Below are 15154 nucleotides of genomic sequence, written 5' to 3' on the forward strand. Positions count from 1 at the left end.
AGCTTTGATATTTGTGGATAAGTTTGTGTATGAAAATTTCAACTTGGTTTGTAAGCTAGCCTACGTCAGTTATTTTGGTGGCCACGATCGGCTGCTTGTTTTGTGTTTCATGCAACATAGAACTAAGATTTTGTTGATAAAGTTTGTGTTGAACAGTAATAACAATAACAACATTTTTAAGATGATAATATGCTTAATAGCGTGCATGGTCCTATATCGTTTAACCACGATAATAACAAATGGTTGTCATGGATTTATTTCTTAAGTAGGTTCAAGAAAACCGAGTTTTAAAAATTTGTCCAAGATTGAAAACACAGCAGGCAGGCGGACAATTTTGCACCATCGATGCCCATTGACTGACGACGACTTCCCATGTGCTTATAAGCTGCTAACCACGCATGTCATAGTAATAAAAAAAATGTTTAACCCTGTAGCGCCCTACGTTGCATATATGCAACAAAATATTTTGAAAGTTAGTTGACTTTGAAAGAGTACCGTATACTGAATATTTGTGAAAAAAAACAAAAATGAATATTTTTGAAATAAACAAAAATACTCTCAATTGACCCTCTACAACCCAATGTTGTATATTTGCAACAAGTTTCATCACTAAATATTCTGTGTTGATTGCAGGCTACTACTTGCTACTTTAACATGATTAATATCTGCCAAATACTAAGTGCTGTGAAACAGGAAATTAAATTTTTAATTTAAAACAAATTTGCATGTCCATTAAGTTGACATTGATTTATTAGAAATGTCTCCGTTTTTTCTTTAGTTGAGATATAAGAAATGAAAATGTTGTTCACAATCAATTTTATTGCCAACTATCAAAAGTGTACGCAAGTTCAGCTGACCAGTAGGCTATAAGATTCTAACTTGATTGGTTTTAGGATTTAAGGAAAAATAAAAATAAAAATGTTATGGACATTAAAATTGATAATTGCTCTTTGGTTTGTTTATGTAAAATGTCAGTCATCGGAGACTGGCAACACTTGTACCGGCCCACCAACTTATATTTGCAATGCTGGTGGGAACGATGGGTCAGTTGGTCAACCACCTGTGCACTCTAATGGCAACATTGCGCAGGGGCGTCCCGGTAAGACTGGAATGACGGGCGCGCCAGGTGCTAAAGGACAAAAGGTAAGTGTCTAATATTGGTAAGACGCTAATTATAATATAAAGTGTTGCTCTTTCAGTCGCATCCATGCTTTTAAGTAGTGATCATAGGTTTGGCAAAGGAACAAAAGGTAAGCATTTAATATTTTCCATTTTTATCTACACAATAAGAATTTACAGCAATTTATTTGCTTTATTTAGATTTCTTAATGTTGTCATTGCTTCTTAACTCGTAATGTTATACTTTTCTTGTGACTATATTGTAGTAAAAGGTCTTAGCAGCTTCGGTACATGTTTCTTGAAGTAAAAAATTGATTTGTGTCACAATATTCAAGTTTCTTTAATGGTTTGCATTTACTTTGTTTTAATTTAATATATTTAGTTCAAACATGTTATGTTTTATTTATTTGTTTATGTTTAAACAGTTAAATGTGATACTTTATGTGTGCTTATTTTAGCTTTCATATTGTAGTTTATATTTGCATTGTAATTTCATTCAATCCCATTAATTTAATGTCATTCATTTGTCTGTAATAAAGTTTTTTTTTGTCGCATCCAGGCTCATGCCTAGTGATTGAAGGTTTCATCAAGTAGCTGGCAAGAAAGTCAATTTCGTGTTAGTCATTAAAACACTTCAAGGACCAATCACGTGATTTGACGTGTTTTTATTTTTAAATGCTTCCAATTCTTATTGTGAAAAACTAAATAACTTCAAACTTCCAGATTTTTATGTTTTCATTGATACATAGCCTACATTCTGATCGAGTTTCGTCGAAATTGCACCAGTCGAAACTGACATCTGTCACCCCACAAAACTGTCACCCGTTAGTTATAAGTAGTTACAAATCTTTGTCCTTCTAGTGTTACGAATGAAACGAAAAATTTAAAAGAATGTCTCGAGTTGATAACGTCGTTTGCTTGAATCTTATATTGTTACCGCTCGCAATCTCGCAATGCTACATTTGTCTTGTGATTACATTGTCAACAGAATAATTTTAGCAGCTTTGGCATCTGCTTCTTTGATTGTTTGTACTTATATCTTGTTAATGTTGCAAATTGTAGGCTAATTACAGCATCTTCTACAGACGTTTAGTATTATTTCCATTGAATATGGTTATTACTTTCTGAACCCTTAACAGCCTGTTTCACCTAAATAAGGATCATCAGAAGGTTCTTATTCAAATAAAATATTCTATAATAATAATAATAAATTCTATTTGAATAAGAACCTTCTGATGATCCGTTTAGGTGAAACAGGCTGTTAAGGGTTGAGATACTAATAACTATATTTGATTTAATTCGCTCTGCTTTGCTTTTTTGCTTAGCATTGAGCACTTTTTGTAGTATTACTGTAATAGTTTTCATTGTTTTAGTATTATTTCCAGATATCTTTGATTTTGCTTAGATTTATTTTAATTTATTTTTGACGAGGGCATCAAATTTTTCCTAAAAGCTTTGAATTCAATGTGTACCTTAGTTTATTACATTGCTTGAATAATGTCATTCAATCTCATTAATTTGCTGGCAATCTGTGGTTTATTATAGTTTTTTTTTTCCGATTTTAGGCTAATGCCCGGTAGTTGAAGATTTAGATTAACATGAATTCAATCTTCATGTTCACCTGTAAATTTGCTGTCGTCCCTTACCGCCAATCGCTTCGGTCACGCATTTAACTCTTTGTTTAGTTGGTCTCAGTGCAAAGTAATTTATTGATAGAAACTTTCCAGGGAGAACAAGGAACTCCAGAAGACATCAGTGAAAGATTACGAAAGCTTGAAAGCGAAGTAGAAGAACTCAAATGTAAATGTTTATTTGTAAACTCAATATGAAAACAACCCACATTAACAGTAAACACTACCTAACTTTAATCAATCAAGAACAAAACTGTTATTATTTTCTGTAAAAGGTCTACAAAAATAACTTCCTATTTAAACTAAGCACTTTAAAAAATAATGTAAGAAAGAGAGAGAAACCTTTTATTTTGTCTGCTGCGAAAAATAGTATACGGTGCAAATATAAACCGGTACAAATATATTCAACAACAGACAGGAAGCAGCGAAAGACTATATTAGTCATCGAGTCAGCTGCTTCCCGAACGAATGCTTCCTTAAGCTTACATAATTTTTTTTTTTTAACTTACTGCATTTATTCGTGCCACAAATACAAACAATATTGAATTTTACACGAGTCAGTTTTATTTAATAATTAAAAGAGTGCAGATAAAACTCGATTTAAATCTGCTAGGGAATCTTCTTTTAATAAACTATTTCAAATGGAGTAAGCTCTATTTGTATATACGCTCTATTTGAACTTTATTGAAGATGGTCTAGCAGCTGATCGAAATCGAATTTTTGCTATATAAAATTGAAATAATTCGTGTGAAAATAAGTTGACTTGAAATGTAAGACACGCAACTGAGTCGTTTATGTACTAAAGATTGTTTTTTGGGTTTAACATCTTTCAAAAATACTTTTTCCGTTTTCTTGGTTTGTGCTACAAAAGTTTAAACTTCTGTCAACCACATCTGTAACATACAATTCATTTACTGTATTTATAAGTTTACCCTTAAATGGTGTTTTCAATACTACAAACCTTTCCGTCTATAGTAAGCTATTACTTTATGTTTGAAGCATTATCATTCAACCCTCCAAAGTCATGTGATCACATCAACCGAACAGCTGACCAATCAGGAGTCTACTTGATATCACCTGATAGTTTAGGAATATTTCCATTTTATGTTTATTGCAACTTTACTGGAACAACTAGAGGTAAAAACTTGTTAAATAATATATTGCTTTATGATTTTGCGCACTAAGAAAACGCGCAACATGCCCTTCATGTTCAGATAGATAGTTTAAATTATTAACAGTATTTTGAGGCCCATAATCTTTTCAAGAGCCTTGAAAAAATCAAGAAGCAACCGCTTATTCTTTGGATATAGAACGATTTAGAAGTTTCTTTTGTCTTGGAAGTGTCTTGATTTGAGACCAAAGATTTCATTAGTAGCGGGCCCAAATTACGCTCTGAACGGCCCTGGATACATATGACAAAGCAATTAAAGTTTGCCTAGAGTGCAAAATAGCCTTTCGCTGGTACTCAACACATTGAGTTTTGTGATGTGACAATACTGACAAAAGCACAACTTTTACATCAATTGACATTAGGCTACTTGCATTTCAGAGACCATCATCTCACACGACAGTACGAATGAGATCAGTGTACGCAAGTGCAAATCTCAAAGATGTTACAAACGGAAGATAAAATATGACGTCACATTACCTCAAGTGATTGCTTTGATCGAACAATCACAGAGTTGCCGACAATTCATCAAGGTTAGAAAGTCAAATTTAAACATTTCACCAAGCTTCTACTGTGTTATAAACCACAGAACTAGCATTGAAGAAAAGTATCCAATACTTGAGGTTTCCTCGAATTTGCACTGAAACTCATATAGTCAAATGATAGGTTTTCATTTTCAATCGAAAGCAAAGCATCCATTTATGGCCCACTAGAACACGGCCGAATATGTTGTCATGTAGGAACATTTTTAAGAGTCCTAACTTTTACAATCATAGCCATGACTTCTGGCTTTATTCCCACTTCAAGTGGGGTCGCCAGTGCAGATTGCAATCTTTCAGATTTCTCTTTCAGCTGCATCTTTCTCCTTCATGACAAACATGTTATTTTTCTATTTTCAGAAGTATGTAAAAAAAGCAATGTTTGCAACTGGACATTTGGCATGTATAGCCAGATATTATAAGTAATGTAAGTACTTTGAACACATTTTACGCAATAAAAATGTAAAATATGTAACATTTTTAATTGCATCCTGGAAGTAATCTCATTCTGCACTCGTTAGGTTTTTTGTATTGCAAGGCATGTCGCCAATGGCCATATTTTACCTGAAAAGTTGACCTTGGCAAAAAACAAAAGGAACTAAAATCTAAATTTGCACATCAGATGAGCAGCTTATAACGTGGAGTCTACAAAATCCTTGATATTTTAAATTGAACATGCAATTGCACCAAAAGTGATAAATCAAGTGATGAAACTACCTCCACGGTGCAATTGGAAAGCCTTGTGTAGGCTTCTTGCGTTATTTTGCCTTATATTTTGTCGTTTTCTTTTCTTGTAGATAACCTTTATTTACTATTGTTGTAGAATCTTCGTGGGAACCGCGTAATCAAACTAAATCTTCTGCCTCTGTAGTGTTGAAATGTACATGTGGATTGTGTTACCTTACGTTACCAATCGGCCCGCATTGCGCTCGGAGCGGCAATGCACTTGTAATCAAACTATGCCGCTGTTTTTCTAGGGCTTTCTTTGCTCTGTGCATTCTAGTTTTGGCAACCAGCTCAGTGGCCGAGTGGTTTCGCCTTCGGATCTGTTGTTGGTAGATCTTAGATCGATTCCTGATCGTGTCAAATTAAAGACTTTGAAAACTGTACCGATTGTGTTCTTTATTGCATAACGCAGTGAGAATAAGTCGGGTAATAATATGATGACATCGTAAACTTGATATAAAATGAAAATGAGCCTGTCGCTAAAAGACCTTAAAGGCCTACTAAATGAAAATTTCATTGTTTCATCATCACCTTCATCAATTTCATCATCACCTTCATTGACTTCAAAAAAGCGTTTGACATTGTTAAATTACCCTATCTTTGGCAACTTCTGGATAAAACTTCCATCAACAAAAAATACATCAACCTCTTGAAAGCAACATACGACGACTCTAAAGCACTAATCAAAACAGACATCGGAACAACCAGACGAATGATATTATAAAAGGTGTTAAGCAAGGAGATGTCTTGTCTGCTATCCTGTTTTGCATCCTAGCTGCTGCAATAATCTCAGAAACAGAAAATAAGTGTACAACTGGATTCACCATCGGCGGTCATGTAATATCCAACTTAAGCTACGCAGACGATATGGCCATTTTGAATAATTCTAAACTGAAAATGCAGGAATACCTAGATGCTCTGTCAAAAAATGCTGCTAAATTCGGCCTCCAAATAAATGTGTCCAAAACCAAATGTATGACAACCGACAAAACTAACAACACACTCAATCTCACTCTCTATGGAAAACAAATAGAACAAGTACCAGAATTCATATATCTTGGCCACCGACTATCCGCAACCAACGATGGAAAGACTGCAGTGCAACACCGAATTGGCTTAGGCTGGGCAGCATTTGAAAAGAACAAAAAGATTCTAACATCCAATAGACTCCCAATCAAACTGAAAGCAAAAATTTTCAACATCTACGTTTTACCAGTCATGCTGTACGGTCTAGAATGCGTAAATTGGACATCATCAACAATGAAAAAACTCACTACCTTCCAAAATCACATCATGAGAAGCATGACCAAGAAAAGGCTACTTGATCACACAAAAATAGAAGATCTTCTAACTATGACAAAACTACATCCAATTGCAGCAATAATAAAATCAAAAGTTTTAAAACTGTTCGGCCACACTAAAAGATCACAATTCGGAATCAGCAAAGTTTGCACAGAAGGCAAAGTAGAAGGAAAAAGAAAACGTGGCAGACAACCAAAACGATGGCAAGACAACATTCAATCATGGACCGGACTCCACTTGACGACACTGGGCGAGTTGGCTCAAAATCGCCACTCTTGGAAACAAATTAATAAGCCATGTTGATGCGCAATCTGCCGCAGGCGGAGATAACGACTGATGATGAAATGAAAATTTCAAACGGGAATTAAGCATTAAAATGCGTAAACTGAACATTCAAGAATACTTTTCAAGAAAAATTACCGAAAAAAAAATGTTTTCAATGACGCTGGCAAGGCCCAAAGTCCAGTGTTTCCTTTATTTTTATTTTTTTCAGAATAACTAAAAGTGCAAACCCTGTTCGAGAATACGTCACAAAAGACAGCAATAACAAAAGCCACGTTACCACATCTGATGTTTTGAGCAAACTGTCTGATGTTTTGATGTTGAAATATGATGTTTTGATGTACATACATACGTAGACTACAGTCAAATCGCCGGCAGTAACAATTATTGCGAGATCAGCTGATTGCTAGTCTCTAGTGACGCAGACTGTACAGTGTACAATCGCACGCTTCGCTGCTCAAGCCCAATCTTGTTTTGAAAGCTCTGACAAAACCACGCGCGCAATGGTGGTCAGACCGCAATGGAGCAAAATTTTTTTGAAAATCGTTTTATGGTAGCATGTTAAACAGATAGAACGTGGAAAATCGCATAGTCAGTTTTTCCTTTAGTATCCCTTTAAGAGTTGTAGTGCGACAATAAATAAAACCATAACATTGTTATTATGCTAGTTTTGGTTTTGTTACAAACGGCCAATCTTTTCTGTTCATCAGGTGATGGAACGATAACACTTTGGTAAAACTATTCTGTTCTTTTTGGATTCAGTTTATTTTTGTTTTTCTTCTGATACCATCGAAACTAAACGTCTCATAAAGACCTCGTGCTCCGATCACCTTTCGCTACCACTGTGCCCAGGAGTGTCGTTGTCTCAGTGACTGCTAGTATATGAGCGAGTGGCTTGGGCCACAACACACCACGCCCGCTGCATACAATTGCACCAAAAGTGATATATAAAGTCATGAAACTACCTCCAGACTTCAGTTGGAAAGTCTTGAATATTACATTATTATTGCGTAAATTGTGCTCAACGTGCATAGGTAATCTCTGGCCATAACGACAAAAATGTGTCCAACGCGCCAAAAATATGTCCAGGTTCAAATTTTACTTTTTTATTTGCTTCAGGAAATAGGAAAATGCTAAATTTGCCATGGGTATGATTGCTACAATTTTGTGTCTTGGATTTTTCATACATAGCAACATATTCGCCGGTTTTCCCGTTAGCTTAGTGGTTAAGCATCTTACTCAAGTTCACACGGCGCTGTTTCGACTCGTGGGGTGTGAGCTTGAGCAACCCGTTTCAGGACTGCTCTCCATTCAGCGCCATTTAGTAGATAGAATAGTTTCCCGGCAACAACGCTTAAACAATTGGAAACTTCGCTCTGTCAATCTCGGTAACTGGCCATGCGTCAGCGGTTCAAAGCCTTCACAAGCATGCGAAACTGCCAGGAAGAACATATGAAAGTATATCTCAGTCTGAAGATAAAAACTCAAACCAAAAAAAACTACGTAATTTGCTGACAATATTTGTGTATATGCATCAAGTAGCATCATCATGTTGCATCAATATTTCAAAAGATATTCTTCAATTAATATACACTAATAGACAGAGGTGTACGGAGTCATGCATTCTGGGCTTCTGCTCCACTCTGACTCCAAAGTCTGTGAATCCAAATTTATTCTTGCTCTAAATATTTTTTAGCAATATTGACTCCAAATTCCAATCCGACTCCAAGCGTAGACTGAATATTTGTACGTTAAAAGTATCAACTGGCAAAAATTAGACTCCTGTTTCAATGCGGCTTCTACTTCAGCCAAACATTTTAAACACTGGCTCCACTCCGACTCCGGCTGGAACCTTAGACTCCAGCTCCTAAATACTTCAAATCTTTAATTCTTGTACACCTCTGCTAACAGGCTAACTCAAAATGTCTTTTTGAAACAAGGATAAACATTTACGATCAATCAAATTTAAGTTTTCGCAAAAGTTAGAATCCGTTATATCATGCATTTGTGATGATGTGCGATTAGTTTAACCCTATCTGTAGCAACACGGGGCTTTATGAGGACGCCCCACTCTAGTAGTGAAATATTTAAAAGAAGGAAATATGCTAGAAATGTGAAATTTATTGACTTATAGTTGTTATTCTTTGTGAATTTTCTAAAGCTAAACTGTTCATTTTTCTACCTTCCTTCCCTTCACAATAAGCATTTCGTCTCAGGTGGCTAGACAATTTCGTGCAATGCTAGTTATATACTGTATTTATAAATGTTAGTGCAATTACTTTGAAATATAAAAACGCCTAAAAATGGCTTATATTTATGAGAAAAAGTAATTTTTTGTTTAGTTTAACATTACTTTATGTTATAATTCAAAAATTTCAATTTTGGAGCTATTTTGGGAAAGTAGAAAAAAAAAAACTTGCTGAAGTATTTTCATCTCAAACAATTTTTTTCAATAAATTTGTTGGATAAAAATTGAATTTCTATGCGCACAATACACATGGCTATTATCTTGTAAAATATTTTGGCTCTGTGATTTTCATAGCTTCTGTTATTAGCGATTAATTACCACGGGACAAAGATAGCCCATGACGTGCTTTCCGCGTACGAAAACAGCTCGTATTAAAATAGGGTTAAGGTTAGCTGTGTCACATCAGCTTTAGAATACTTTTTATAACATGACATCTTGACTAGGATGTTTTTACTTTAGCGCTTTAAACATTTTCCATAAATTTAAACACTTTCATTATCATGTTGCGGATTATATCACTTCATTTAGATGTAAAGAATGTCCAATGTCACTTTTTTTTCAGTACCGCTGTCTTAGTTCACTCCTGTTGCGAAACGACAACCCAACATACGCTGCCTGGTTGTCACGTGATGGATCAGCACAGATATACTGGGGAGGAGCTACGTCACGTAGGGACCACTATTGTGCATGTGGAGAAACAGGTAGGATGGTTTTATTAATGGAAAGGTGATGATGATGATAGATATGAGTTTCATTGCTCAGCACACTAAACAATTTTACGTATAATTAGATTATTGTTGTGACGTACATTTTCATAAATAATTCGTTTATTGACCTCACAATTTGAAATGAAATTGGGACAAGAAATAGTGTACTTCGATGTAGAGTTGTGTATAGCATATAACTATGTAGCCACACTCTTACTAAGCGTTGTTACATCAATAAGATTAAAGACTTGTCCAATGTGGATATCAAGTTCATGTTGATTTCAAAAGAATTTCGTCTACTCGGATGTAATTTATTTGGGACAATTGTCTTCAAATCTTCAATTAACTCGGTATACAAATTGCAGGTACTTGTGAAAATAAGAGTTTGAAATGCAATTGTGACACGAACATTTCTCCTGAAACTTCGGATGAAGGATATTTGACGGATAAGAATTTGCTTCCAGTGACGGAATTGCAATTCGGAGACACCGATGCTAGTGCTGAAAGTGGATGGCACACACTTGGTCCTTTGACATGCAGTGGACGTAGTCAAGGGTAGAATGATCGAATTTAATGCAAAAAAACGAATTGCAAGCAATTGCAGGCAAATAATATTCCTTGTATGCATGCACTTTGTAAATAACTATACGAACTTAAACATCATGATATGTTTGATCAGATATAAATATTATCGATCTTTGGAAAATCATTGTTTTCCAAACTTCTTTGTTATTTGAAATAAAAAAACTATCTTCCATCAAGCTGGTAGCAATAATTATTGATATAGAGCCTATTTGTTTATCATGTTATTGAATGGTTGCTTTCAGCATCAAAATGATCTGTCAGTTTGAAATCACTTTCTGGCAAAATATTGTTACACTAACTCCAGAGAATGCAAACTCTTTTTGTCACAATCAATATGCGTAGACTCGCAGGAGGCTACATTATTGTCCTAGAATAGGTGAACTATTTTATTGCGTAATTCTTAATTATTGATATAGAGCCTATTTGTTTATCATGTTATTGAATGGTTGCTTTCAGCATCAAAATGATCTGTCAGTTTGAAATCACTTTCTGGCAAAATATTGTTACACTAACTCCAGAGAATGCAAACTCTTTTTGTCACAATCAATATGCGTAGACTCGCAGGAGGCTACATTATTGTCCTAGAATAGGTGAACTATTTTATTGCGTAATTCTTAATTATTGATATAGAGCCTATTTGTTTATCATGTTATTGAATGGTTGCTTTCAGCATCAAAATGATCTGTCAGTTTGAAATCACTTTCTGGCAAAATATTGTTACACTAACTCCAGAGAATGCAAACTCTTTTTGTCACAATCAATATGCGTAGACTCGCAGGAGGCTACATTATTGTCCTAGAATAGGTGAACTATTTTATTGCGTAACTCTGTTGTGGTGTTTCGTCGATCACTGACTTATAGTAACATTTAATTGCGCAATCTTTTACTGCGAAACTTACTGCTAGAAGATTTTGCATACTTGCGATTCTCGATTGTAGAGTTCTAGCCGATTTGGAATTGATCGTAAAAGTGGAAGTTATTGCCAATTGTAAAATAACTGCTGCAAGCAGTAGTTTATATATATTTTGAAATCGACGAAAACATTTGCTGTTCAGAATTTGATTTCTTTACGTGTTGAAAGGGGTGAACCATTCGTCAGTTCAAGCATTTCATCTATCATCTCACAAGTACAACTATTCAACTATTTACTTAACTGTCATTGGATATCTCAATAAACTACGTCATTAATCTTTCCAAAGTCTCTTTACGTGTAAGAGATAAAAACAGTTGTGACATCTTTCTGTGGATATTGACCAAATGTAATTTATTACTTCCTTGACAACATTGTCCGCATAATTTAGGGGTGGGGAGTGTTTAATACTTTTATTTGTGAAGTTACCTAAAGGAAAAGAACTACGCGTGTACTCTCTACAAGTGCACAAGTCAAACCGAATGAACTGAACAATAAACACGTTGCAGTCAGCGCAAGAATGTAGCTTCAGAAAAATCAGATACTCCTCGCGCTGATTGCAACAAATTTCCATCATATTATTACAAATATTACAACCACTCTTCCTTAAGTTCAATGACATTACAAAACACAACACCAAATTAATACATTTCTACAGGCAGGTTAAGGCCAACTCGGATCTTTGATAAGTCGATTCGGTCTCTTAACCTGTCTGCGTGGTCGAGCTGGCAAGCCCACATTGAAACTTCCTCTGGGGCTCAATGGGCCAGGGGATAGATGCAGATACTTCTCATCGAATGAATCTGCGATTTCTTATAAACAAACTGCCGTTAGAGGTTTCAACAGTATATTCCCGTAGTCGTCTACGACGACTATTTTTGCATAAATGTCTCACAGTACGGTCGTCGAATAATTGCGACGTGAGTTCTGATTGGGAATTCTGGAAAATAATGAGCACGGTTGTCATAGTACACTTTGGTGACTTCAACGGACATGTCTTTGAGCGTTTCTGCTTGTTGCATCTTGCTCTTCCTTTTACGAGTGAAGGCCCGATTATGTACTGGAAGGGTGTCTTGGGTCGGTTGTCCATACAATTTCTGAGGAGGTGACAAGCCATCCTTCCTACATGGAGTGTTTCGATACTGCATGAAAGGTTTTGCTAGTTGATCTCCGTCAAAGTAGCGGATACGTTTATGAGCGATGTATTAACTTTTTCTTGCTTTCTACGGTTGTCTCATTTTCCCCACTAGATTGCAAATAGGTTAGAGTAGAAGTACAATGCCGCACGAAACATTTATGAAGAAGTTTGAAGAATTTCTAAGATTTGAGTTGTTTGTCAGTTGTCAGAACAAATAACATCTGATATTGCAGTGCGAGCAATATAATCACGTAAAGCTTTGATGACCACAATAGACGTAGTATTATGCTTCATGAAATAAATTGACCGCCAATCTGTTGAACAATCTACCATGATTAGATACTGTTGTCCATTAAATTCACCTCAGTCAATAGCTAGTTCCTAAAAAGGTCGAATGGATTGATTTCTCTACAGTCTACACCATTGGCTCTTTCCACAACGAGTGGAAGTCGTCTTGACATTTTTGACACTATAAAATTATAGTTTCAACCTTATGGTCTATGCTGGGCCAATAAACGGCCAAGCGAGCGCGTTCTCTGGTACGGGTAACGCCTTGGTGAGATTCGTGTAAATTAACAAATATCTCACTTCTAAGTTTTTTTTCGGAATGAATAATAATCGACCACCGTACACAAATCACTGTCAACTGATAATAATTGATGTCGTATGTTGCAAAACGGTTTTAAAGCATTAGACAATTGAGATTAATAATCGGGAAATCCATCTACGATGGTCTATTTCAGTTGATGATAAAATATTGGTCGTTTGATGAGGCTTCCTTGAGGTTGGCAAGCCTTAGTTTAAACCTACGCAGCTGTTGATGCCGTTTTCTGCTATCTCATCATCTGGTGTAGGATTTGGAACTGGGGTACGAGACAGGGCGTCAGCGGCTTCATTCAATGTACCTTATTGCCAATGAGCAATGAAGTTATATTCTATGACTTTCATCCGCATTCTCAAGAGACAAATCCTATGTAGCAAATAAAATATATTATTAACCTCTCAAGTGCACGTAGCTTCACAAATTGTGAAAATTACATGGCTTGTAACTCTTTTTTATTTGTTCAAAGAAAATGCTTAAAAAGACATTGCTAACTGCATACAATGGTCAATGTTTGGACCGTAAGGGTCTCCTGAGTGCAATAAAATAAATGTAGAAAATTGATAAAGATTGCTTCAAAGTTTTTGATCAAAAAAGCAACAAGTTTTTCCTTTAGTGGGACATGTGATGCCTGTTAAAATTAATGGTGTTGCTACTCGCAGTTTTTTTGCGTGCTTTTCTACCGCAACCGTAGCCTACGTTAGTGATTTCAAATTACCATAGCTGGAGTGGTAGTCACACATGATTTTTTTTATTTATTGCTGGCAGGCTACGTGCTTGTCCTGTGCCACAAAGAAACGTAGGTAAACACTTTGATAATCCTACTAAAAAATATAATTATTTCCACCAATTTCATTGCATACTTTCGTGGCATGTTTTGTATTTTTAGATGTCGTTTGCATGTGGCTAACTATTGCAAAGTAAACTCCATTTAAAATCCCATGCCAAATGACTTTTACGATAGACGCAATTGTTGCCTCTTCATTACAATATTGATCGTGTGGAAAAGTGTTTTAAAAACAAGTGATTTCTTCATTTTATGACAGTTTTAACACAAAGTTATGTATTCTAACAAGATTCCAGTGCTGGCCGTATGTTTCCCACCCCTGGACGTAATGCACTGTTTTGCATTGTACAAACAGTTCTTTGCTGAACACCTAACCTACTGTTGAAAACACGTTTGCAACATTGTCTTTGATTTTTGATGAAGACAGTTTTCTAAAAAAAACTCTTGCGCTCTTGTAGCATTTGCAGTGTTCTAGATTTGAAATTTGTGAGTTCCGACACAGTGACAGATAATGTTTTACGCTTTAGAAAAATTGTTTTCAACTCCTAATGTTGATCCCAGAGATTGTAATTGATTTTCGAAACTCAAACAAATGACAACTAATGTTGGTGGCAGCGAAACCTAATAATTGCTTCATGGTGCATGAGGCCTTAGGGCAGTGGCGTATGCTGGTGGGTTGAGCAAGGGAAGCAATACAACTTGTGGGGGGTAAAAGCGTGCCAAAGGCACGCGTTATTTAGGGGGTCCGGGGGCATGAACCCCACGGAAATTTTTTGCAAAATTACACTCAAATAATGGTTTATAGTGCTTTCTAGAAACATTTTTGGGGTGATATTTGTATGAAATTTATTAGCAGATAAACAGATATTAACTTATTAAAGTAGCTCTTACACGAACGAACAAAAACTGCGGCTCAAATTAGAGAACACCAAAAATTCAGTTTAACTGCTCAGTTACAGCTACCTACTGCTGTAGTAACCAGGATAACAGCGTAACACAAACATACCAAAACACTCCATCCCTCATTGACGCTTTAAAAGATGATTCAACTCTTATTGGCATTACGAAAAACACGCTGCTATATCATCATACTTCTTATGCTCTTACATGTGCAGGAAATTAATTTAAAAAACAAAGCTTTATTAACTATTTTATCTTAATAATGAGCTGCCATATTGTGTATTTGTTCTGCAATCTATAAGCTACTTAATATCGTTGCTGCGAACACTTTATTTCTGTATAAAATCTGTAAATAGCCCTTGTATTGATAGTCCCTTGCGTAATTACAATATGTGTGTGTGTATTAGTTTGTTTTGGTGATGTTGTTGGGTTCAGTCGTGTTCTTATTGCTTTAAGAATTGGCGCTCCAGTTGTTTCAGGAACGAGGAGGCGACTGATTCTTAACTTATTC

General features: G+C 35.6%; 1 protein-coding gene across 1 annotated transcript in view; it reads left to right on the top strand.

The window, feature by feature from the left end:
* Positions 1-1043: 1043 nt before the first annotated feature.
* The window catches only part of LOC145770334 (contactin-associated protein-like 4), a 34725-nt gene continuing 20614 nt past the window's right edge, over positions 1044-15154 (top strand). The window contains exon 1 of the mRNA XM_082581939.1: positions 1044-1143. Within this exon, the coding sequence (XP_082438065.1) occupies positions 1111-1143 (33 nt within the window). The 5' untranslated portion in view covers positions 1044-1110. The remainder of the gene's footprint in view (positions 1144-15154) is intronic.

The sequence above is a fragment of the Aplidium turbinatum genome, chromosome 5 (assembly GCF_918807975.1).
Source record: "Aplidium turbinatum chromosome 5, kaAplTurb1.1, whole genome shotgun sequence".
In the NCBI taxonomy this organism is placed as follows: Eukaryota; Metazoa; Chordata; class Ascidiacea; order Aplousobranchia; family Polyclinidae; genus Aplidium; species Aplidium turbinatum.